General features: G+C 42.2%; 2 protein-coding genes across 3 annotated transcripts in view; one reads left to right on the forward strand and one right to left on the reverse strand.

Moving 5' to 3' along the window:
* LOC115369354 (probable serine/threonine-protein kinase DDB_G0286627) overlaps nucleotides 1–1,814 on the forward strand; it is a 3,351-nt gene extending 1,537 nt beyond the window's left edge. Inside the window, exon 3 of the mRNA XM_030065945.1 lies at nucleotides 1–1,814. This exon is cut by the window's left edge and continues 396 nt beyond it. Within this exon, the coding sequence (XP_029921805.1) occupies nucleotides 1–57 (57 nt within the window). The 3' untranslated portion in view covers nucleotides 58–1,814.
* Nucleotides 1,815–8,250: 6,436 nt separating this feature from the next.
* spp1 (secreted phosphoprotein 1) lies at nucleotides 8,251–16,221 on the reverse strand. 2 transcript variants are annotated; one of them, XM_030065941.1, is made up of 8 exons: nucleotides 16,113–16,221; nucleotides 12,500–12,574; nucleotides 11,918–11,962; nucleotides 11,764–11,832; nucleotides 11,370–11,438; nucleotides 10,786–10,926; nucleotides 9,606–9,938; nucleotides 8,251–9,445 (listed from the first exon to the last, which is right to left on the reverse strand). In XM_030065941.1, exons 2-8 carry the CDS (start codon nucleotides 12,551–12,553, stop codon nucleotides 9,014–9,016), a joined length of 1,143 nt encoding a protein of 380 aa, XP_029921801.1. In that variant the 5' UTR covers nucleotides 12,554–12,574; nucleotides 16,113–16,221; the 3' UTR covers nucleotides 8,251–9,013. The 2 variants fall into 2 exon arrangements, with proteins under 2 accessions (XP_029921801.1, XP_029921800.1); XM_030065940.1 differs by having other exon boundaries at nucleotides 10,786–10,929.
* Nucleotides 16,222–26,582: the final 10,361 nt, after the last annotated feature.

The following is a 26,582-nucleotide window of genomic DNA, read 5'->3' on the forward strand; positions in this document are numbered from 1 at the left end:
ACCACCCCTGAGATTCAAACAGCAGCTCCCATCACAGGAAACAGAGGAGACATCTAATCAACCAACACTGCTGCTCGTTTTCACACACCGGGGTTTTAGCTACACACACATTTCATCCCAGTTACTCTATAGTCTGATTTCAGCTGCAAAGAAGGAACTCCAGTCAAATTATACATACAAAATATAAATCACAAGGACTTTTTTATATTTGTGACTGTGGCATTCATGAGGTTGAGAGGTCAGCGAGCAAACTAACTTTCCTCGATACCTAGATAACTAAAGTCTAAATGTGGAGGATCAGGTCAGATAATGATGCATTAACCTTTTGACCATAGCAGCTGACATTTAACCAGTTCTAAATATTTATTATTATCATTATTATTAACTAACAATGCTCTGAAGAGAGATGCATCACTTTTATTCCGTCCGTGGATTTCACCACAAATCGTCCTGTAGAAGAAAACTTAACTTTACAGCACTTGAGAATATTTCATTTTCAACCTGTTAATGTATGCATTTTAACACAATACTTGTCATGTTACTGTCAACATGTTAACCCACTTTCATTTTATCATTTTGTGTTATCATCAATAGTAATATCTCTGTAGCACATGCTAATTTTTCCGATGATGTCATAGGAGCAGCACATGTTGTATTTTTAACTGGTTTAAAGAGGCTGATCTGCACCTGAGAGATCACACAACAGCCAGGAGACTGAATTTTTTAAAATGATTTAAATACAAATGATCAGCTAAAGACCTGCAGTGTAAATGAAGGTAACTAGCAAGATTAATGGATGTGCTTTATTTAAGAGTCATTCGTCCATTTAAAAGCCCAGATTGTGTTCGTTTATCTTTACATTTAGTTTACTGGACAGGCGGGACATAAAGGATTGCTGCCAGCGAGTCAAAGACCCTCCAAGTTTAAATTAAAAAAAATATTTCTACAAAGATCTGGCACTAAACAACAACACAACAAGTTTACGCAGAGCGGCTTTGGCTTTTTTTTTTTTTCAAAATATATTTTCATTTCAGCCTCTCGAGATGTTTCCATCCAGGTTTTGTTCATATTTTAAAGCATTCTTGAAAAATTCGGCAGAAGAAAATGTGAATTAATGCGCATTTCCACCAGCGACGTGAACGCAAATTATGTTGAAATGCAAATGTAAGGAGATTTGATGATTTCTTTACTCTGAGATGAAGGAGAAGCTCATGTCAGAGGTTATTTTTTTTCCCATCAGCCTTCATCACATTTTCTCTTTGCCAACATGGAGCTTTTGCAAAACCATTTCCATTCAGGTTTAATCTGATGGCTGAAATTCAGAATTCACATGAAAATGGCTGCATTTGACTCATGCAGAAATCAACCTGCTTACAAAAATGTCTTTACTGCACTGATTGACGTCAGAGTGAGAGGGACTGCTACTGCACTGCACTGAAAAAAAAAATATAAAAAACTGCACTTATGCTCGAGGTATTCAAGGCATGTTCTCCTCCTGTGGTCGGCTCGCAGCCTGCGGGAGGCGTGGCCTGTGTTGGCGGTGGAGGTCCGCCCTCGCCTGTTGTCCATGCATGTCGAAAACCAAATTAGAGACACCAAACTATTGCAGCAATGGGACTTTAATTATGGGCTGTAAATTCATCCGTCCCTAATTAAATGGAACTGGGTGAACTGAAGACAATACCTTCATGCTGTTGGTTTTGTTACTGATTTAACTCGTTTTGTTCTCCACGCCTTGTTTTCTGATGCCAAACTGCACCTATAATGTGTGTGTGTGTGTGTATTTGTGTATTTGTGTGTTTTTTAAATAAAGTTTCTACATGACAACAACACTGCCATCTGTATGATCATTAACTTTAAACTAAATTTGCTGCTGACATCATTGAACCATCATCTGGATCCAGTAAATGATTTCTGAGTTTTGATACCCTTTTTTCCTTTTTTTTAGTGTGTGTGTGTGTGTGTGTGTGTGTGTGTGTGTGTGTGTGCAGGGACACAGCCATCATTTCAAAAGCGAGTGGGATGAAATGTTCAGGACTTTTTTTTTTTTGTACAGAAAATTAAATCAACAGGTGTGTGTCACTTTTATTGTGTAAATATTAACCCTTTGAAACAACCCAGGGGAGTGTGTGTGGGCACCATCTGAACAAAAATCACTTTATCTTTTTATTTTTCATGTTTTGAGGAGGATTTTTAGTCATTATTATTATTACATCTTTCCTTTCTTTTTCTGTTTTTTTTTTTTTTTTTTTTTTACCCTGTTTTCTTTTTTTTTTCTTGTGGTAATGTGGTAATTTTATTTATTTTACTTTTCCAACAAGTGATTTTTTAAAACAAATTTTATGTTAACTTTTGAATAATTTTCCATTTTTTTAATTTATTTTTTATTTTATTTTATTTTTATTTTTTTTGTAACTTTACTACTACTGGTTTCTTGCTAATTTGCCAATCACCCGTTTCCCTTTTCCCCATGTTTTTGAAGGAAATCAAGTGAATTTGTTCCTGTTTCAAAGAGTTAAGTGTCCCCTGTGTGTATGTGTGTATGTGTGTGTGTGTGTGTGTGTGTGTGTGTGTGTGTGTGTGTGTGTGTGTGTGTGTGTGTGTACGTCTCCAGTCAAATCAGCAGCTGACATGTCCTCTGAGAAAGACTTTCTCTCTCACTCACTGCAGCTGCTGGGGATAAAAATGTCAAATAAACTATTCAGATATGAACATGCAGTGAAAAACACTTCAAATGGAAAAGGAACAAGATAACAAAAAAGAAAAGAAACAAAACAAAACAAAACAGTAAAACTAATCCGTTCACAACTTTTTTTTTTTTTTTTAATCTCAAGTGTAACTAAGCTGTAGGTTTTTAGTGTGTGTGAAATAAAATAAATCAATAAGAGCAGCTTTAGGTTATTATTGCATGGTGGAATAATTAAGAACTGTATCACCAGCTGATGCTCTTTCAGTGATCAGCCTCATCTAGTGGGCAAAACGCTGCACTGCCCCCTGCTGTTTGGACTGAGCATTAGCTCTCTAAAAGAACATGGAAGCATGGACTCTGAATTTCCATCAGAATTCACATCTATCTGGCTTCAAAATGATAGATTAAACCTCATATGAACCTAAGCGTTCAGCTATGGAAGGAAATTTAAAAATGCAGCATCGTCCAACAGGATCCAAGCTCTCTAAAACATGTAGAGAGTCATTTTTAACATATCAGTGTAAAGATTTTGAGACAAAACAAAACAAAACAAAACAAAACAGTATTTGGTTGTGTTGCTAATCTAATGGTTATTCTGTGTCCCAATCCACCATAAACACTTTGAAACATTTTGTATTCTGCACCAGATTGAGTGGAGTGTCTGTAATCCCCCTCAGTTTGGTTTTCTGTAACACTGAGTTTGGCTCTGAGCTCTGTCTGCCTCACCTGAGGAGCCCCTGTTACACCTGCGTTCATACTGCAATATCAGAGAGGAACACTAGGGGGAGACAGAGGAGAGGAAGACAACAAGGTGGTGCAGTGTGTGTAAGGTTGGAAGGAAGCACACAGTAAAGGTTACAGTGGATTATTACTGTGGATTATTGCAATATCACACTACTCTTACACAGGGATTGATATTGCATGGAATTAAAACAAATTATGTCTTTTTTTTTTTTTCTTTTTTTTTTTTTTTAAAGGAGAGCACCTGAGTGTCAAGTCCTCAGCTGACAGACGCTGTCCTCTGTGTTTTTAGAGATAAGTTATGATGACATTCAGGTCATGTTTTTACTGCCAAATGGATAAATAGCATTTTGGAGGTGAGCAGCTGCACACAGTAAATCCTAAACACACTAAAATCTCTGTTCTCCACTGTTCAGTCAGTAAAAATATCTTTACTTTGAAAGTGCCGGACCTAACTTACAAATTAAATCTGCTTTAGGCAACTTTGTTTGCAGCTCTAAAATAGTGGTGAGATATTGTTTTATTAAATAGTTCCTTTTTGTACCTTTTCTCGACGGCTTTTGTGGCTGAGATTCAATTTCTATTTTGTAATTGTATTCAGTATTTATGGCTCTTCATAATTCTGCACCACTGGCCTAATTGAATTCGATTTTATCTCTGATTTTGTTTTTAGCCTTAATTTTTATGGCAAATTTGTTTTTATATGACTTACAGTATTTTGTCCCAGTGTCTTCATTATTATTTTATGTTGTGGAATCTGCTTTAATTTTATTGTAATAATTTGTCTTAACTTGGCTTAATTTTGTGTTTTATCTGTCACTGTGCAGCCATTTTATGCAACGCCTCATTGTATTTAAATGTGCTGTATAAAAAACTGACTTGACTGTTGGAAGCTAAAGAGACAAAAGAGGAAAAAAGATCAAATGGTTCCCAGGACAGAGGGATGCTCTCTGCCACTTAGGAGACTGTTTCTATTTCACAACATGATCATGATTTATCACTTCATATCAACTGAAAGGAGTCCACACCCAGCAAGAGGCTGTAGAAAAATCTACAGCCTCTCTTCAGCAGTAATGAGAATCTCTTCTCATTTGCAGCCCTGCTTCTTGATATAAAGCAAAAACAGAGGAACATTTTTACATAAATATTCTTGATGAAAGCCTTCTGTAGCTGAGAAGTTTCCAGGTAAAATGACAAAACAGTACATGTGCAATATTTCACCATTTTAAAAATCAAACTGGACCCAGAGTTAAAGCTCTTCTACACAGTTTGATGTAAATCCACTGAGAACCTCCTGAGATAACTTGCTCACAGACAGACAAGTAACCTCTGAGGGAACAAAAACCCTACTGCCCATGGGCTCCTGGGTTTCAAAGAATTAAAAAGTGCGATGGACAAAGCCGTCCTTTCTAAAGCTTGTCCCCTCTGTCCCGTTATATCAGCGCCTATGAGCAGGGCAGAGCTGAGACTCAGTGACTAACATAAAGGTCAAACTGCTGTAGTGATGGGTTGGACTGTGACTGGCCTCCGCCTCTTCACATGACTGCTGCTGTTATCCATTTTATTTCAAATGCTCCGTTTAATGATCACCTCCTGATGTCTTACAACCACCCAAAATTACACAGGCCTCTGCTAAACTCATGGTAAATAATGCATAAATATAGCTATAATTATTATTATTATTTTCTTCTTCTCCTCCTCCCTGAGGGAGCGGCACTTTGTTGGCTGAGGGTGAGGAGGAGGGCAGGGAGTTTGGATGCCAGCCCTGCAAGCCCAGGCAGCAGCAGAGCAGCGAACAAGGGCCTGTTGACCAAGTCACGTCACAGGAAATTTGCTTTGTATTAACATTAAAAGGTCATTAAAGTTAATTAAGGATATGAAACTCGTCATAGGAACTAAAAAGAAACATTTGCCCCACTCTGACGACAAACCACCGCAATCGTCCTGTCACAGATCCTCATCCTCCATTGTCTTGGTGATCTGGCTAATTGCTACAGGCTCATAGCTCAGCTGTGTCTGTGTCTGTGTGTGTGTGTGTGTGTGTGTGTGTGTGTGTATATGTGTGGGTTCATCTGTGTAACTTTATCACAATTAATACAACAGAGGTTTCTTCTGATTGGTTGAGAGCTGATTGATGCCTTTATCTGTTTAACAGCTGACTGAAACAATATTTCAGCATTGGATATGCTTCTAAATATAACTTTTATTTCGGTTTATGACTGAAGAAAACCAAAACAAGCCAAACATTACTCTTTGTAAGGTTACGGATTAAATTCCTCATCATGTGAGGATGAGATGAACAAACTGGAGAAGAAATGAGGAGTTACAAGACAGATGGTATGGGCCTTGACTTAAAAAAAAAAAATGGTGCCATTTTTGCTTTCTTTGACTGAGACAGTCTTGAGAGACAGGAGACAGGAAAGGCAGAGGAGAGAGAGAGGGGATGGCATGCAGCACAGGACATGGCTTGGAATCGAATCTGGGACAGATTTTTAAATAAAATCTTATAAAAAACAAAAACAAAAAACAAAAAGGAAATCAGATCTATCCAAACCACTTTCTACTGCCTGTCTGAACAAAGCCAGGTGCTCAGAAACAGTTGGCTAGAAGGTAACATTGTAACAGATGTAATGTTGTAACAGATGTAACACTGTAATAGACGTAACACTGTAACAGATGTAACATTGTAACAAATGTAACATTATAACAGATGTAACATTGTAACAGACGTAATGTTGCATGTCGTCTGCAAACAGTCGACTCCTCAGGTTGGTTTATGCTGCAAACGTGTTTTAGTTTAAAGGAACTAAACTTTTTGGCAGATCGTTAAAAGTAATTACAGCTTTGTTTCATTTGAGAATCATACCTGTTGGATAAAAACAATGCTTTGGCTGTGATCTGGTCGTCAATCTCCACAGCTGTGATGTTATTTACCACAACAAATGGCCCACCAGTGTTTTAATGCTTTAGTAACTTCCTCTAGCTGTCACAGGTGGAGCGTGTATTGCCTTGCATCGGAGAAACATACTGTAGGGTGAGGGACAGACAGATAAGTCTCTTTACAGTTCTTCCCGCTTCATCAGTTTTAACAACAACACTCCCTTGTTTCTAACTCACATGTCCCTGAACTAACCAACCAGAGGCTAGAAGGGCTTAGACTGAGGTAAATGTGAGGGAAACACACACAGAGGTATAGATTCAGGAGATTGTTTTAACTGTTTTCTAGATGCTGATGTAACTATTTAAACATGTAAATATGTAAAACAACTGTGTTAACTGTGTAAACCGTCTGAATATATTTTTGATAAATGAACTCAAATATATGAAAAAAAACTCAACTGCTAAATATGTTTGATTCCTGAAATAGTCACTTAACATTGCAAACAATCCCATGCAATTCAAATGTTTCTGCTTTTTACCAAAAGGTGTGGTGATGCCTTCAAGTACACATAATAACTAACCCGAACCCTAACTGGAACTCAGCAATGACAGGAGGAGGAAAGCACCAGTACTGAGTGAACTATCCCTTTAAGTCAGTCATAACTTACAGGTAAATACTGTAACTGAAATGTGTTCAGAAAAAAATGGGAGTAGGGTCTTTTATTATGTTTTTTCTTGTGTGTGTGTGTGTGTGTGTGTGTATGTGACTCATCTTTTCAACATTGCTGTCTGTCATTGTGTATTAATATCAGTTATGGATTGCGTGCTTGAGCATGACGGCCCGAGGTGTGGATGAATGTGAACGAGGGCGGGCGAGACGACGGCGGAGATGTAACATACACAACAAGCCTCATCTAAAAAATGTAAAGCATTTTTACACGTCTAGTCTGCCGACCCGAGGGGCTGCCCTGCTCCAGTCAGAGGGAGCCAAACGATGTGAAGCCTGTAATCAGTCTGAATCGTCTGCATCACGCCCCCCTCCTGCACATTTATAGCGTGTTTCTATATGTGACGGCGGGGATGACAGAGACAGACGAGGCTGGGACCGAAAACAAGGGCATGGATCTCATATTTCTCTGTAGGGAGAGATGTTAAAATGCATGATGGATGAACTGCGGTCGTGACTGCAGCTTCTTAAAGGACCAGACCAATGATTTTGAGTGTTTCGCCCTTTTTACCGCAGTTTCCTTACATTTTACACTGCAGCAAACTGTTTTGCAAACCATGCCGAGGTATGACAGTGCATGACACAAATCACTTGATTTTCAAATGTGAATTATTGGTTGAAACAGCCGCCTTATAATGCTCTGCTTTTGCTTAAACAAAGTCTTCCACATTCAGAAACCACAGAGCTGTGTGAAGCAAATGTTTCCATAAGGGACTATTTTCCCTGGTGGAGGGAACGTTTCACTCCTTCCCAGTTTGAAAAAGTCCTGAAAACACAGTGCTGCTGCTTTTAGGAAAACTCATGTGGAGGACTTTATTCCGCGGATGGAAAACTGGAGTGAAGAAAGTCTGAAGTCTCTGAAAGTTCATGTTCATATCGTAGTGGAATGAATGGAAAGCGGCTGGAGGAAAAGGGAGGAGAAATGATGTGGCAGCTCTAAAATATCACTGCTCGCTTTGGGAGAAGATCAGCAGAAAGATTAAGTTAATACATTTTGTAGACATTTCTAGGCCAAACACACTCTGTGGCTCTTTATTTTAGGAGACGGTTATCACAGATCTATCTATCTACCTATCTATCGATCTTTCTACATCTGTCTGTCCATCTAATACAAAGCAATGAAAGAACCAGCACTGTGTTTTATGAAAAAGAATTTTATTAATATTTTATAAATGGTACAATATGATACATTACAGTAAACAACATGGGACAAACGACATGTAGTGTAATGAGGAATTGTGCAAATGAAGTGGGACTGCTCTGTATGTGTGTGTGTGTGTTTATGTGTGTCTGTGTGTGTGTGTGTGTGAGTGTGTGTGTGCGTGCCCGGTTAGATCCTGAGTGTGTGTTCTCGTGTGCTATTGTCCTGTTACCTACACCAGCAAATTCCACACTAGCGAGCGAAAGCGATAAGCCACACGTGAAGCGAAGGCGTGGCTTACGAGTTCAAGTTTTACTATGATCAAACTGCAGGAACAGCAAGCGCCGCCTGAAACAAACAAACAAACAAACAAACAAACAAACAAAACCGCGCCACTCATCCTCTCACTTAGCAAGACTCGGTAAGGATACAAGGCATGTACATGTATGTTTACGTAAAGTCGTGATAATGAATGAGTGAGTAAATGTCGTGTAACGCTAGTGTCGATATCAGGACTTTTGTTTGTTTACTTTTTCCAGGTTTGACACGAGGAGGGGAGGGGGTCAAAGGTCGCGAGGTCAACCAACTTCCTGTTGCAGGTAGCAGTCCTCAGTTTCAACATCCACACATCGGGGAGCAGAGGGGGGCGGGGTTTAAAAAAAAAAAAAAAAGAATGACAGTGATAATAATTAAGCCTTGCCTGTCCTTGTTTGGCCCTGGAGTGGAAACCAGGCGTCAGAGGGGGCTTCTTTGAAACTGGACGAGACGTGCGCTCTCTACGTAAATTCTACGTGAAAACGCCCACCGTCCACTCAATTTCCTGGATGGGCGGGGCTTATTTGGCAGTGATGACCACTGGTGCGTCAGTGGTGGCGTCGGTCGCTGCCGCGTCCTCGTCTGAATCGCTCTCCGAGCTGTCCGTCTCGTCTGAGTCACTGTCGCTGGTGCCGGGCGTGGCGGTGGCCCCCGCCTCCTCGCTGCTCTGGCTGTCCTCGTCCTCGGACTCCTCGCTGGCGCTGGCGCTGTCACTGTCGCTGGCCGTGCTGGTGCTCTCGTCGTCCTCCTCCTCCTGCGTGGCGCTGGAGCTCTCGCCCTCGCTGGTGGTGGCGTCGCTGGCGCTGGCGCTCTCCTCCTCCTGGGGAAGGGCGGCCTGGCGGGGGTCGACCTCCTGGTCCTGGGAGGTGCCGGAGGAGGCGTCCAGGCCCTGGCTCTCCACCTCAGGAGTGCTGGTGTCCTCCTCCAGGAGGTCATTGTGAACCTGCAGAGCCTGGGAGTGAGGAGGAGGAGGGAGGGGAGGACGTCGAGGGATAAGACAGAGGAGAGGGAGAGGATTAGTCATTACTTTACTTATAATTCACAGAAAAACAATCACAAAAGCGAACATAACAGCCAGCAGGTGGAGTCAGGAGTCCTAATCTGAGCTGTACCTTGTAGACGGTGAGCGTCTTCTCCACCTCGTTGCCGTCGGTCATGTCGTAGGCCATCTTCTTGCCCGCGCCGACAAACTCGTAGGACTTGTAAGGAGAGGGCATCTTCTGGTAGGACTTGTCCTCCACGTAGATGATGGACTTGTATTCGCCGGGGTAACTGCCCATGCTGTCGCCGCGGGCGGGGTCGGTCACGATGGTGGGTGTGATGGGCTCCACGGTGGTCTCGAGCACGGGCTCATCTGTGACGACCACGGGGGCGAGGGTGGCGGGGGAGGGGGTGGAGGACTCACCGGACTCTGAGCTGTCGCTGGACTCGTCCTCCTCTGTTTCCTGTGGACAGAGAGGAGGGGGGAGGAAGAGGAAGACGAAGAGGAGGAGGAAGAGGAGGAGGAGGTTTGGTGTGAATAGATGTGGTTTCATATTTGGAGCATCTGCAGCCGTGTTTAATTCAGTCTAGTTGCACATCATCTGTGATATGTAGGTGTTTGCAAAAGAGCAACTAAGTACAAATGAAGTGTTTCCTCTCTCTCTCTCTCTCTCTCTCTCTCACACACACACACACACACACACACACAGTACAAAAACAGTTGCAGTTGTAAGCGATGGCCTTAGACCTCCCACTGCTGATCCACTGTGTAAATAAGATGTTGTAAGGTTTATTTTTTCACTTTGACAGAGCCAGGCTAACGACTCCCATAGACTTCAAGTCTTTATGCTAAGCTAACACAAAATGCTACCCATAGGAACTGAACCACTGGATGTACAGCGGAGAAAATGGTATCAAACGTCTTATCTCAGTCTGGGGAGGTCGGAAAAAGGGATATTTTGTCCAAAATGTTGGAGTATTCCTTTAAATATTTAACTCCTCCTTAAATATACCTCCTTAAATGCTACAAACCGTTGTAATGTAGCAAAACTATTGAGGGGAAGTGACGTGTTTGTTAACTTTAAACTCAAAACTTCTCATCTCAGGGAATCACAACACGCCTGAAGTCGGATTCTACGGAAGCTAACCCGCTACCATGGCAACAGGGCTCATAAAACTGACCATCGTGGTATGTTGATTTGAATGGTTTTACTCTATTCTGCAATTTTGAATGCATTCTCCTCCATAACAAGCAGTTTGCCTGAACTGGGCATCAGAGTGTGAAGTTTGTGATTTGATCTGACGACTCACGCTCTCTTCTGTCTCGTCGTCGTCTTTGTCGTCGCTGTCGTCGCTGTCCTCGCTGTCCTGGCTGTTGACGGAGGCGGAGTCTGAGGTGGAGGTCGTGTCGGAGCCTGCGGCCGTGACCTCCGAGGGGGTTCCTGCTACCGCCTGCTGCAGAGAAACACAACCAGCAAAATACACTGATTCCACTGGTGGAAAGAGAACGAGAACTTGTATCTGCTTCACCCTTGTATTCATCTCACACTTTAGCTTTTATGCATAATTTATTGGTGTGTGCATGTCACTGTGCTTTATTTATGTATTTTATGCTATGTGTGCATGCTGCTCCATATAATTGCACCAAGAGGGATTAATAAAGGTGTTTGAACTTGAACTTGAAATTTGTGCTGTGTGATGGAGTGCAATCCCTGAGCAAAATCATGCCTAAGTAAAATTAAAAACGCCCTGACGTGTAAAAGTACACAAACGAGCCTCTCAGTTACGGCGACATGAGTAAATGTGGAGCAAAGTGGAGATTTATGACTCCAGTCTGAGCGTTTAACAAGACGTGTCACGATTAAAAATGCAAATGACGGCGCGCCGCCTCTCACCTCATCCTCATCCGAACTCTCTGTATTCTCGTCTGAGTCGTCGTTGGCGGCGGCGGCTGCGACGACGTTCTGCAACACCAGACAGGAGACGCAATAAATCAGATTAATCATCCCTTCACCTTTCACTGCTTTCTGCTCTTTACAGCTCAGCCCTGTGGGCAAATCCCAGGCAGAGGGCATTAATTCATGGATCGCTCTTTGCTCTCTTTGCCTCACAAGGTTGAATCCAGACTCAAGAGCAAAGAGATTATCGCTGGGAATAATGAGATGAGGAGAGGCTGATGTTGGTTATTTTACTTCACTCTCATCATGGTGTGTTATCCCTGTTTATTAGTTATAATGCTGCAGAAGAGGAGAAGAGGCAAAACAGAAAACAGATGAAAAATTAATTTACCTGGACAGCGACAGCGCGGCTTTGAGGCAACACTGCTGCCTGTTTTCTGATGGCTGGAGCTGACTGCACCTGTGGAGAAAAAACACTCAGTGTGTATCGCTGTCCCACACACACACACATGCAAACACACACACACACATCCCAAGATACTCACCACTTCTTCAGAGCTCTCTGAACTGCTGCTGGCAACTTTTCTCGCCTAAAACACAAACAGAAAATCAAATGATAAGGTTGTAGATGCGAGGTAATAAAAGATTACGAGGCCAATAAATGCAAACAGTCCCGCCTCGAGGTAAAAGGTGAAATCACCGTCTGAAGTTCAGTCATTTTACAGTTTTGTGCAAATGTTTTTACCCCACAAGCAACCGTAACGTTTAATGAAACTTGATCGTGACTCTCAGTCCGTGTGATCGAGCCAGTATTCCCGGTTGTTTGTGTGAAAACCCTGTAACTCCAGGTTTCATGTTTCAGTTGAAGTGCAATTATTGAACCCTTTTTGAAACCCTTTTTATGAAACGGTTTCAAAGCCCAGTGGCTGAGGTCGGAAATGCCTGGTGGTCAAATAAAACGAGGCTGCTGAGTTTTGTTTGTTAGTTTGTTTGTTTCTTCTTCCTGAAGGTTGTCATTTTGAAAGACGTGAGATTTTGCGTGACCTAAAGCGGTGAAATACGCTCATCGTTCAACAAAATTAATTGTGTTTTTCCGGTTAGAAAAAAAAACAAAAAACAAAACTCACCGGCCGGCAGAGGACTGTGGCGAAGAGAAGGACGAAAACAACGGCCACTTTCATCGTGTCACAGCTTTTCTGTTTCTATACAGAGAGAAAACACACACACAGGTTGAAGTCAGAGAGTGAAGCACAGCATTATCGTAAGAAAGTGAACACACACACACACACCAGTGCCGAAAATACTCATGTGGAGGCCATAACTCCACATGAAACACAATGACATGTCAAAGCTGAGACCTGACTCAGCGAATCCTCTTTCTGACATTCCTTGGTGAAAGTGGGCGTGGCCTGCGGCTCGTCCAGAGGCCCTGGTATGTCACAGGAAGTAATTAAGGTCGTTAAGCGGAGGCCTTAACGAGCAGCTCCGTCTCCCTGATGACTCGGCTCCGCTCAGCCACACAAATCTCTCTGTCATCGCATCGAGGACGGTCGCACCATTTTCGGAGGGCGGTTTGTGAAACTATGACTCTGCTCGGTCCGGACAGACATGAGAGCGTTCAGCCGCTTTGATTTAGTGAGCGGCGCGTCCCTCGAGTGAGGCGAAAATCGCTCTTTAGGTCCTCGGGTTGGAGAAATTTAGAGGAAAACGCCGGTGGAGTTACGGCCCGTTTGCTCCTGGCCGTGACAAGCTGCCGTGATCTTTCATTTTTATTCACTACTGTTTTTATTCCAGAGACTTTTTGATCGATTAAAATGTCACTTCTACACCGAAAGTAACTGCTGCTGCTGCTCTGGCTTGCAAAAACATAAATATAAATTATAAAAGGCAGTTAAGTCGGAAAGCGATGGGTTTTTTTTTTTTTTTTTGAAGGATTATTTGCACTGCAGCTTGTTGGCGGGAAGCTGATACGATGTGAAAATGCCCAACTCATAAAAATGAAATAAGGATCAAATTTAAAATTAAGGCGATTAAGGCCAAACTAGTGAAATCTGTCTTTGGGTATTTGGCTGGAAACATTTAAATGGAAATACTGGCTGCCATTTAGAGTTAAAGCCCATCTGCTCCTGTCTGTCACACGCTTTTTACATTTTTATTCACGACAGTTTTCATGTCCATTCTAGCCTGAAATCTGCTTTTCAGGCTTGGAAAAACATCAATATGAATAAAAAGGCATGGATGAGACAGTTAAGTTGGAGATCGATGTGTTTTTCAGCTTGTTGGCAGGAAACATGATACAAAAATACTCAACTCATCACAATGAAATAGGGATAAAAGTAAAGTTTGACCAAACCAAATTAAGGCTTCATCATCCTGTCGAGGCTGTTTGTCATTTTGTGCAATAATGAACGGGAACAAATCGGGAACTACACTTAGAAATCTTTTTTAAAAATCGCACCCCCCGGGGAGGAAATCACATCAATTCAGGCGACTCTGACACATTTCTGTGTATTCTTTTTTTTTTGTCTCGGGTTAGGAGGAATCTCAGCCGCCCTCTCAGACGTTTGCGGCGTCTCTCTCTCCCCGAACAGCCTCCACTTTTCATGGAGCACGCCGCCGTTTTGGGCCCCGGCTACGACAACGTTACATTAGGGCCGTTCCTCTGGGAGGGTGCAGTCTACTCTCTGGGTGTTTGGCTGTACCTATAATGACGGTCCCGTCCCACACTATATAATTCACCATGTTAAAACTGGAAGGCATGTGAAGCCACAGTGCAGTAGGTACGCGACAGACGCCCATGTTAACTGTGTGTGTGCATGTGTGTGTGTGTGTGAGACCAAGAAAGTGTATATGTGTGTGTCTCGTCTTGGTTGCATGGGTGTATTCTTGGATAGAAGGGTGTATGTTGAGTTTTGTGCTCATGCATTTTACGTTTTAGCAAGTTTGTGTGTGTGTGTGCCTTCCAATTAGTGAGAGAAAAGATATGAGGGAGGAAAGAGGGAAGGGATGACAGGGAAGAGAAGAAGAAGGAGGTTATGAAGTGGGAAAGAGGGTAAAAAAATAAAGATTTAAGGAAAGAGGTGAGGAAACGGAAAGAGGGAAATTACAGTGACTGTCAGCTGTCGTAGGAAGAGACTAACGGCCAGTTTCTGAGGCTTTTTTTAAACTAAACAAATTAGATTTTCACTTCTTGTAATCAGTTATTTGTTACCTTTTTTAAAAATTAGAATTAAATTTGACTTGTTAGTGCAGGTAAAAGTTCAAATCCTGCAGACAAAAACGCTGCTGACTGGACAAAAACACACTTCTCTCATTTATCAGCAGACCATCAATGCATTTCTTTCTTTTTTTCCCATAAAACTTTAAAACAATAATGTATGTGCACACTAGGTTGAAGTGGATAATCCATGGGTAGACGCTGGGTCGAACCAACAAAGTGAACCCACACATTTTTCCGACTTTGGGCAATTATCTATTATACAGCAATGTTCTGAAATACTGTTGTCTAATAAATAAATCAAAGAGCGCCTGAAATATTCAAATCGGTTACTTGTCGTAAAGACTTTTTAACTCATGTTGTCACTTTTTAAAGAAGCCAATGTGGGGCAACCGCTCAGTAAAGTTGCGCATGACTTTTAAATCATGTTTTTAAAAAGGAATGGAAGGAGGGGAGTGATAAAAAATGTGAGAAACGAGGAAAAAGAGGAGAGAAACGAGATGGAGATGAAATAGGAAAGAGGGAGACTGCAGGAGAGAGAGAGAGAGAGCAGGAGTAGCAGGAGAGAAAAGGTTACAATGAGAGAGAAGGACGTCGATTTCGTTTTTCTTCGTCACTTCTCACACAGAAGCTGATGTGATGTGACCCTGAGCCTCGTCTGGACGGCGTCCCCATCTCTCTGCTAAATTACAGGCCGACAGAAAGCGCCTGAGCCTCGGCGAAATAAGAAGCAACCGGCCCGTTTTCCCCCCGGCCGGCTGTTAATTAGAGAATCTGCATGTTGTCAGTCTGTTTACTCTGTGTGGCTGGTTTGGGGTTGGCCCCGGTCATGTGACACATAATCTAGAGGTTAGTTTCCTGCTGCCCACAGCTTCCTCTTCCTGTCCGGGTGTCGCTGTAACACTAATCAGCCAATGAAATACAGCCTCCGCTCGGCCAATCGCAGCCCGGCTCCCAGGAGCCATAAAAGTCCTTAAAAAAGAACTTGTAATTAAGCGCAATAAACTGCCGAGCTTCACCACGGATAACCAAACCCTCGTGTGGCTCCGGCGCAGGAGCGAGCTTAAGATGAATTTTGCTTGACACAGCATTTTTTTTTTTTTTTTTTTTACATTGTGCTGATGTTTAAAAACGACTGGACATGAGCGAGATGTGGGTCATAAACTGTGAATCCTGCAAGTGAATTATCACTAACGCTGAAAAAAGTGGCTCGTAAACCGTTAGAAATGCATTTGTGAAGCTTGTTACAGTTATGGTTTTGCAGATGAGCTCTGTAAAGAGCGTGTTTCAAAGGCACAGAGATGAGAATATGACAGTTTTTTTTTTTTACCAATTTTAGAAAATGCACCGTGCTCTCTGAAGCAGGTTTTCCAGGAGCAGCTGTTTCCCCACATCACATGCAGTACCAACTTGCATCCTTTTACCCTGTGCTGCAGAAAAAAGCCCTGCAAACATTTCACACACACACACACACACACACACACACACACACACACACACACACACACATCCACGGTGCTCACCTTGCTTTGCAGCTGCAGTCGGAGAAGCTTCAGGAGCGGCGGAGAGACGAAGCGATGCACACAGAGCAGCAGCAGCAGCAGCAGGAGGCGGAGGAGGTGGAGGAGGAGGAGAAGGAGATGTGGTGTCTCTTCAGTTTTAGTTCAGTTTATGCTCCTGGGATCCAGGGTGTGTTGACTGCTGAGTGATGCTGGAGAGCGGAGGCTGCCGGCCGGCTTATAAACCCTCCAGCCTCCGGCGGCAGCCAATCAGACGAGGGCTCGTGATGTCATGAGGTTAACCGCTCCGTGGTCCACCTCTCCTCTCTCCCACTCTTCCTGTGGTTGGTGCTGTGGTGGTGTGGGGGCAAGGGCACACACACACACACACACTAGACACACACTCACACACACACACATGCACACACAGACACACTAGACAGGCATACATACATGCAAAGACACATACATGGAGAAAGACAAGCAGAGGCACAGATACACACAGGCATGTTAGTGCCATTTCTCTCTCTCTCTCTTTCTCTGTGTGTCTCTCTCTTACACACACACACACACACACACACACACACACACACACACACACACTTACACACACACACACACATATGTGTGTACACTCACATCCTGTATTGTTGCATAAGTTCATTTAAGGACAAGTGGTGACAGGCACTGGGGAAAAAATGGCAACATATACAGCCGGGTGGCATGACAGTGATTCAGCTTCCCTCACAGGACGGTGCAGACGCGGGGCAGACATAACAAACTCATCTGACTGTGGGCTTTTCAGGCTAATTGTGAATTTGTCTGTGACGCGACACCAATTTGTCCTCCTCGCTCCAAACGGGGAGAGGGCGCGCTGCGACGAGGGTAAGCGCTGTGAATGTGCAGACGTGGGCTGCAGTTTTACTCCTGGACAGGCCTGGAGCCGAGGCCAGCAGAACAGATCTAAGTTGAATTTAATTTTTTAAACATCACACCATCATGGACGAGACCCTGACACACTTTCGCTAAGCCTTTTTTTTTTTTTTTTTTTTTTGGAAATAAATGTGTCAATTTTGTGCAAACAATCATTTAAATCAATTCAGACTTTATTGTCCCGTAAGGAAAATTCAGTTTACAGCCAGGGTTTAAAGAGGAAGGGCTTTAAATAAAAACACACAATAAAAACGCATAATGAAAACAGTAAAAATGCTGTAAAAACAATAAAAACGCGTAACATGAAAGCACAGCGAAACAGCAAACAAATCGCCACAACATATACCGTACCCATGATCAATTAACACCCAGAAACAGACACGTCCGGGCGCTCTGGTGATTTTAAATAAAACAGAAGCAACGTGGCGTCCCTCTAATTCATGCAAATTATTAAATGTTTTTGTTTTGACGACACGTTTAATCAGATTTGCAGGTTTTTACATGATGAGGAGTTTATTCCTGTAAATGAACAAACTAAACTATTTGTTACTGAGAATAATAAATGTGCCTACAGAGAGACCTTCATCATTTTTCTGATGCCATCATCTTCAAGGTCTTTGTTTTTCTTCTTTATCTCCACCTTTCTTTTCCTGGCATTTCTGCACTGCACTTCCCAGAGATCACCTGTCAATCAAACAGTCTGGGCGGGACTTAAATTCTTGGTTCTCTCTCTGTGCAAATGCAATTTATTTCATTGATTAGAATGAAAATGTTGTACATAACAAAGACCCTGCAAGCTGCTTCCAGTGTGCGTGAAACTGAGCCGGGGATCAAACCTGTGACCTTCACACTACATGGGCTCTTATTTAACTTCAGTGTTAGTTATCCAGAGCGATGTGCTGAGTACAGGGGTGCCGTATATGGGGGAAAAGTTAGGGCAATTCCAAGGGCCCTTGCCTGACATTGGCCCCAAAAAATAGGTAAAAACTAATATAAAATTATTAAACCATCATCGAGTAAATATATAGATATAGATATAGATATAGATATAGATATATAGATATAGATATAGATATTGATATAGATTTTTTTTTTTTCATGGGGCCCAAAATTCCTGGCGGCGCCCCTGGCTGGGTGCACGGAGGCTTTTAGGCGATGCTTTTCACTGCCGTGTTTCGTCAGGTTTGTTTATTTTGTGCAGGGACAAAAACAGAGAAAAAAAAACATTGGTCGTTTGTGCAGCAGCTTGTTGAGCGCCCTCTAGTGGTCCTGTAAATAACTGCACTACGGTGTAGGGAGCGACAAAGTCGTCATGAGGAGGCTGGTTGAGTGGCGGACGGGTCAGGCAACACATTTTTCACTCAGCTGGATTTCAAATCCGAGCTGGAGCAGCTTCTGTTTTTAGCCAGCTAAAATCAGCGAACGTTCACTAATTCCCTAACCTTAACCCTGACCTTTTCCTAACCCTTAACCTTACAGAGTTTTTGTGGCTAACTTGTTGACATACAAACATGAAACATTACACAGAAAATAAACAAACAAATGAATCGAAACTGAGATCGAGAGCAATCCAATACAATTATAACACCAGTGAATCTGACAACACCAGGCCACAGATTGCATGAAATTCCCTTTCTCTCACCCACATTTCTGCAGATGGAGGTCAAACGGGGGGGTCAGAGGTCAAACCTGCAGCAGGTAGAGATGCAGCATTTTGCTCAATGACATTTTGGCCAGGCAGGACGGGCGGTGGCCAACATGCTGAGATTTAATCTAGATAAGTTAAATGTGAATAATCTGTCATCACAATTAATTTTTAAAGGGGCTCTAGAGAGCTCTGCAGGCCGGCGGCTCAAACAGCAGGAGCAGGTGAATAAATATGAGCATCTAAACACCCAGAAATCATAAAACCTTGTTCTCTGTGTGTCTGGAGAGAACAGAGCCGTATTGCATCTTTATTTTGTGATTTCGGCTGAGGAGACAGGTGTATTTTTACATCAAAATCTTACTTAGTACCACTTTAGAGTTGCAATAAGGGGCATTTTTACTGCCTCACCGCACAAAATAATCTGTCTATAGGGGGTTGATAAAGTTGTTCATCAATACAACTCACTTAAGCAAATGAAAAATTAGCTTTTTTCTCATTACCTATATTGTCTTTTGCCTCTTTTTTGCGGTTGGATCTTTTCTTTACCATACTCCTGTGACTGATATTTCTATCAATTGCAGGTCACCAGACCGGATTTCTGTTGATGTTTTTGTCATTGTTCCTGGTCTGCAGTAAAGGTCAATAAAAGTCATAGATTAATTAGCGCCCCTTTTAACAGGAAAATCCTTTATATGGCCTCTTAAAATAAAATCACCGAGTTCATTCGAGGACGTTGTGAGACTCAAACAGGCTGTGCAAAACGTCAGGAATGAGTTATCTCAAGTTGTGCAACAAAAGGAGAAGCGTAATCTACGGATTAAGATTCGGTTTGCTGCACACGAAAAAAAAACTCACCAATGGATTTGTCTCGGCTCCTTTGTTATATAAGCATCTCAGCAAGTGAAACAAGAAAGGAGCGAATGAAGCTTTCCGTAATACCTTTGTCAGGTTTGTCTTTTATCTCTTGTTGTGTTGTGCTTTAAAGTTTCCACCTTCCGCTGCAGCGTCGCGTCTATCAGCAGCTTTCAGGCGGAAAGAAACACACTAATGAATAAGCAAACAAATAAAAACAGCTCCCGTCGAGTCGAGCCTTCAGTCACAGACGTCTCACTGGACTCACTGACTCACTGCCAGGTGAGAAAATAAAAGATTTATGAGCGGGTGATTATGTTGCCAAGGAGTTTACTGTTAGAAGATGAATGGTGTCTTTTATTCGTGTCTTCACTGGTGTGCATCTAATTTTCAGAAATCCACTGTATTTGCAGAGGATTAGAGCCTGGCGAGTACAGTCTATCTCATCTGAGATCTCTTTCATAATTCTACTGTTGCTTATAAATTTTTATGAGTTTTCTATACATATTAACTAGATCGCTGTGCAAATCTGAACAAGAACGACTCCAAAAGATGAACAATGTGAAATGTCAGTTTTAAAATGAAAATGCCAAAATCCTACATGTATGTACATGTATGTACGTCCTACATGTATCTGTCTGCAGCTGATCTCGGATACGACTGGACCTTTGAGCCTAATGTTGTTATTGTGGTGTGACTGTATGATGTATGACTGCGGTGATCCAAAACCTTTCTAAAACCTGTTTTATCCCACATATGAGCGCAAACTCCTCGGCTGGTTTTTCACATAAGTCTGAGCACCGGAGAAGGGCAGACACGCAGGCAGCAGCTCTGTATTTTCCCTTCTCCCAGTCGACAGGAAAACGAGTAGTATTGTCGCCCAAATCTGAGCACTGAGGAAGGGGAGATACGGCAGAGATGTGAACACATGGACAGATACACGATTGTGCACATGATCCCCTCCAGGCTGCCACCTGGTGGAGACAATAATATTGCGACACATCACATTTTTGAGTGTTTGGATTTATATAAATGCTGCAATTGTTGGTTTGATCAAGTCCAGATGCAGTTCTCTGCGAGTGTTCCCTCTGGAAACGTTTACCTTGACAAGTGGTCGTAGACGCCAGCGGGATCCGCCGGCGAGATAACACACCTGAAGTAGAAGCAAATCAATTCTGAGTAACAGACAGTGACACAAACACTAGCAAGCGTTAAAATGTGTTAAAAAACAACAACAACAAAAAAACAGCTTTACTTTCTGGGTTTAAGTACAACCAGAGATTTTCTAGAGGAAGGACACAGGAGACTCGAGGGTTTTAGCTTTGGTTTAAGCCAATCGTTTCAGTCCTTGACTTCATGAAGCCGTCAGCTGCGGCCACTTTTCTGCTGAACGGACTCACGGTGGCGCTCTCAGAAATGGTGACATCATGAGGAACATGTCGGACATGAGTGGCAGCGAGGTCAATTTATTGCACCTCAAAATATTTTCTCCAAAAGAGCTGCTTGTTCAGGGAACTGATGCACCTCCTCCCTGCGGCGTTACAGGTCTAGCCGATGATTGTCGCCCCCTGGAGGAACGTATCGGTATTTCCACCCACATTTGAGCCAAATTTCCAACAAATTTCCATCAGCAGTCGAGTCGAAGAAAACGACCAGAGGTGACATGAGATTTGTCGAGTCTATTTTAACATCTTTGGAGCTAAACTGATGATTTTTAAAGAAAATTTTTCTCACTTTTTCTCTATTCATTTTACTTGCCATGCTATTGTTTTAGTTAATTTAATACTAATATTTTTTCATTGTTTACTCAGAAATAAACTAAGTAAATAAATAAATGAATATAATTAGATTTTTTACTGGCAGCATTGTTCTGACACTGGTGAAATATTTCCCCAATTCAACCTGCAATTAAGGCGTCTGAGTCTGTGTGTTGATGTCTGACAGACCTGCTGGGTACATGTACATTAATGTATGTGTGTGTGTGTGTGTATACATATGCAGAAATGTACACACACATATGTGTATATCCTGTAAATACACACAAAGACATATAGTCTACCCACAAACACACAGTGGACACAGACGCTTATAGCAGTCTGCCTCGCTGACACATATCTGACTACACGCACACTCACACACACACACACACACATGCACACAGTGTGTCTGGCACAGTGATTACAGTACACACCACTTGGCCCAGTTGTAAGGTTCGTCGTCTCTCTGAGCGTAAACTCTGAACTCCGACAGGTTGAATCCCTCGGGTCTTTTTTGCCACAAACGTACAATTACACCGACGAGCTGCGTCGCACCTGAAACACGGGCGCGTCCTGCACGGTCTTGTACGACCTTGTAACACAAGAGGCACCGACTTTCAAGTGCCTCCTAAAACTGTCATGACTTCATTTTTATTTGGCGCAATTTAGAGTCTAATCGGGAATTAGAGGTGATTACTGTTTGGGGAATATTTGTCAATTTTACGCAATTCACAGGTGACAAAAGGACAGACAAACACTCCGGGGCCGATCCTTAAACCCATGAATGAAATGAATCACCAGCAGTCTCAAAAACAATTGTTAAGCTGTTAAATGAACTGTAAACTCTGACATGAAATGCAGATTATATGTTGTGGACGTGAATGATGTGAAGATTACGGTCCTTCCGCCATGAAAGAATTATGTCACATGAGTTAGATTTGCTAAAAGGTTTATTAATGGCTAAGCTGAGACAAAAGTTCAGGTTATGTTTGTTGGGTTAGGAGCTTTTCCTAAGAATGAAAACTTCCCTCCCAGTTGAAAACTTCCTGACCTCCTGACCTGCACCCCTTCATTTTCCACTGCGCTATTTCAGTGTCGGACTACTTCCTTCCTCCTTCTCTGCAAAGTTTCCCACTTTTTTCCGGCACAAATGGCAACTATAGATCGAGTCTCTTCATGATGCCGATTAGGAGTTTCAAATAGCTCTATATTGTGGATCAGGATCGATTTACAGTTTACAGATCGGCACAAACCAGATCGCAACCTCAGACGTTCCGGGTTTGAATATCAGAGCATCAGAGCCTCTTTACAGCATTTTTACTATAAACTCGACAACCAGGTCACCTGATAGTTACATTCCCATACAGCTAAACTGCATTCGTAATTACGTTTGGATGGAAAAGTATTTTGTTTCTAACGTATCACAAATGCGTTTCTAATCAACATATCCTCTATATCATGTTGAGAGGCATTTTAGTCAGTTTTCTTACTTTAGCCACCAAAACTACTTGGTTAAGCTTAGGTAAAGGTTAGGGTTAGGCATAAAAACCACTTTGTTACAGTGATGTGCCTGTAGTTCCTTCTTGGGCCAGGGGGTGGCAGCAGCATCTGAGACATCGTGCGTTACATACAGACAATAATCAAACAAACACTGTTTCACGGGAGTTCAAGCAATAGCAATAGTCTAATCTGCAGATTTGTGTCCGTGGACGTGAATTGCTTTTTTTTTTTTTTTTGTGCATTCGTGAACAAAAATGTTCCTTCAGTGGAAGTGGCTCAAACTACTTCCAGAGGTAGGGTTAGGCACTAAAACCAGAATTTGGACATGGTGTTGGTCACGTCAGGAAAACAAACACTGGTCTTGGACTCAAACATCACACACACACACACACACACCTTCCTCCTGATGGGACTCTTTAAACCACCTCACGATGTGTGGTGCAGGCATGAATTATACTTTGAAAAACACACTGGCTGTCACGAAAAAAATAGATAATTAATGTGTGTGGCCACGACCCTATAGATTTAGTTTTTGCGAGCTCGAGATCAGGCTGAAACAGACGCTGTAGCTCCCCTGCTCCAACTAAAATCCTGACTCGAGCCTCAGCGAGCATCGAGGTTTGGTCCAGATCTGATCCGAGCTGCTCAGTCGACGGTCCAGGGCCAGTGTACTGTCTGTCCCCGAGTGTGTGTGCGTGTGTGTGTGTCTGTGTGTTATGTCATCATTCCACTGACGCCCAGCGGCTGACAGTGTGTCACAACATCAACCATAATCACATGATTCTGCACCAGCGTTACTGAATATAGCAGCAAGAATTTATAAACTGCCGTCCCAATAACATCAAACCGGCGTTTTTGGCTCTGTTTCACGAAAAGTCACACACACACACACACACACACACACACACACACACACACACACACACACACACACACACAGGACTCTAAATGAATGTTTATAAAGCATCTATAAGAGTGTTTTCTATAAGATTTTACTCTTATTGTCCATGGAGACGTCTTGGATGTAAGTGGAGTCTTAATAAGGACACTTTGCATTAAAATTGCAAAGAAAATGAGCTTCTATTCTTGCAGAATCTCAATTTATTAAAAAAAAAAAAAAAAAAAAAATCCACAATGCAAAAGAGTGGCATGCACAGTTTTATGACAGCACGACTGCTGTGATAAAAAGCAAAACTCCCAGCAGATCATTATTGATGGCATCAGAAAAGATCAAACTTTATTGATCCCTGTGGGGGAATTAAGGCGTTTGCAGCAGCAGGGAAGGAAAAAAGGGAATATGGGCAAATAAAAACACAATTTAAAAAAAAAAAAAAAAACAGCTGAAATAAGAAGACGATGCTGTTTGACTGCAGGAGGGAGAATTACAGGAAAGAGCGTGGACGTGCACGGTCGTCACGGCAACGGGTAACAATCAGTTGCTTGCTGTAATATGGATCATGCAATATGAATTATGTGCAGCTTAAACAAATACAGGTGGCTATAGACGCATGTGGAATATAGATCGATATGGATCTGTGTCAACATACTATATCATAAGCGTGTTTCTTACATAATAGGAAGATTCTAGATAATGCGGCCAGGTGAAGAGTTACAAAATCACCGCTGGCGTGAAACTTATAAAGTTATCAGGTAATCAAAGGGGCGGGGCTTACATAACAGATAATATAGATCATCCCAATTTCCTTTATTTTGGAAATAATGAGTTCTGATTGTTGGGTAAACAGAAACATGGTGTTCATCGGGAAAGGTCGCTGTGTGTCTGTCAGTGTGTGTGTGTGTGTGTGTGTGTGTGTGTGTATGTGAAGCTGGGTGAGCCGGGATTTTTTTGGAAAAGGATCAAAAGAGGAACAATCAGCGTGAGACGGGAGACAGACACGTCTGGGAGAAATGTGTCAGGACAAGCCGCATCAAGTTCCCTCTCCTGTTTTGATCCAGTGACAGAAACGCTGCACTGTACAGAGTGTGTGTGAGTGTGTGTGTGTGTGTGTGCGTGTGTGTGTGTGAAAGAGAGAGAGGACAGAAAACCCCCTCGCTTCTGTGCACTTGTGTTACTTCATGTGTGTGTGTGTGTCCTGTCTGCTCTGCGTCTTTATGTGTTGCAGTATTGTGACCCTGAGCCGCATAAAACAATGAAAATGAGATGAAAAAGCAGCAGATTTTAAAAACCGTGCTCACAAAGCTCACAGACCGCGGCTGCGAGGCCCATAAAGACATGACAAACATGAGCGAGACAAAAATTAAAATTTAAATGTTGCTGTTTACAACGCAGACTGCAGCTCGGTGTGTGTACATGCGGCTGGTTCTGCATCTGTGTGTGCATCGTGTCCATGGATTCATTTGTACATGTATGTGTGTGTGTGTGAGTGTGTGTGTGTGTGTGTCAGAAATTAACAGGAACTCAGGGTGAAAAACACCCATTAAACTTCATCAAATGCTCGTAACATGAGCATAAAAATGGGCTGCCAAGATATGTCGCTGAGAATTAGCAGCACCCTTTTCTGCGTTTCACCCTGCCCACTAGTTTTTTTGTTGTGTTTTCTTTTTCACTGAGCAGTCAAATTGTTTTTTTTGACTTCTGTCCATGTGGGCCACCGTAGGTCACTTGAGGACAATATGATTTTTCTTCTCAGAATATTCGTGGGTGAGAAAAATGAAACTTTTGTCAACATCATTAAAAAGATTTTGTTCGCATACTGCCCGGAGAGGTGTGGGCTGTGTTATTATCATCACGAAGGCCGGTGCAGCAGGCAGGTGGTGCACGCTTAACTTGATCAAACCTTCAGATCAGAAACTGTACACGGCTGCCAGGATCAGAAATCAACCAAGAAATAATCTCAGGTGAAAACTGAGGCTGCAGGTGATAAAGACGGTCGACGAGACAGAAGAAACAATAAAAAAGGACTCACTTTTCGATTTCTGCCATTTCTTTTTTTATTATTATTTGCATTTTTAGAAAATCAAAAGGACAACGATGAAACAGAATAGAAAACAACCAACCAATCAAAACAAAACAGACAGACAAATCAAACAAAATCAAAAAAAAAGAAAAAGAAAAAAATGATATATATATATCAATTAATTGCCCAAATATCAATATGATTTCATTTCATTCGGAGGATACATTTCCCTGATATACACTACATGGACCAAGATAAAGACCTATTCGGAGACAAAATAAGTATACAACATTCATATTATGGATCATTATGAGTATTGTTTGTTGTATACCTCACACATTTGATTTCTGCTATTTCTGCTATTTCTGCTTTCTGCGTTGATAACAAACTCTGAAGGAGTCGACAGAAACTGTTGGCAGCAGGAGGAACGCAGGTTTCTGACATATGACAAACAGGTTTCTGACCATTTTTTAGTTCATGCTGCTTTGGTTAAGGTTGGGAAAGCGTCATGGTTAAGGTTAGGAGACGTTTGCTAAAATTAACCCCAACATATCATAACATAACATAATGTAATGTAATATTTGCTAAAAATGAACACCACTCTCATTTAAGGGCATAATGAGTGCGAGTCTAAGTTCTCCTTAGATGCCGATGAAATGAATGCTGTCACCGTCCTAGGAAAAAAAAAAGCCCCGGCAGCACCTCCCTGTTCACCAGAAAACAGGCCAACTCCTCGTCGCTCTTCCTCCTCCTCCTCTCCCTCAGAGCTCGCCAGCGGCTGAAACTTGTTTAAACCAATCTTGGTGGTACAAATCAAGTGTTTATTGACAAATATGCATATTCCAATGTGTCATTTGTTTGTTAAAAAAATAAAAGTCCTGCAAAA

This window comes from Myripristis murdjan, chromosome 12 (genome assembly GCF_902150065.1).
Source record: "Myripristis murdjan chromosome 12, fMyrMur1.1, whole genome shotgun sequence".
Classification (NCBI taxonomy): Eukaryota; Metazoa; Chordata; class Actinopteri; order Holocentriformes; family Holocentridae; genus Myripristis; species Myripristis murdjan.

Coding starts and splice junctions, on each gene's coding strand:
- spp1 (XM_030065940.1), bottom strand. CDS start 12,553: ATGAAAGTGGCCGTTGTTTTCGTCCTTCTCTTCGCCACAGTCCTCTGC. Junction 10,930..11,369: donor AGAGTTCGGATGAGGATGAG/GTGAGAGGCGGC, acceptor GTTTCTCTGCAG/CAGGCGGTAGCAGGAACCCC. Junction 9,446..9,605: donor AGACGCTCACCGTCTACAAG/GTACAGCTCAGA, acceptor CCTCACTCCCAG/GCTCTGCAGGTTCACAATGA.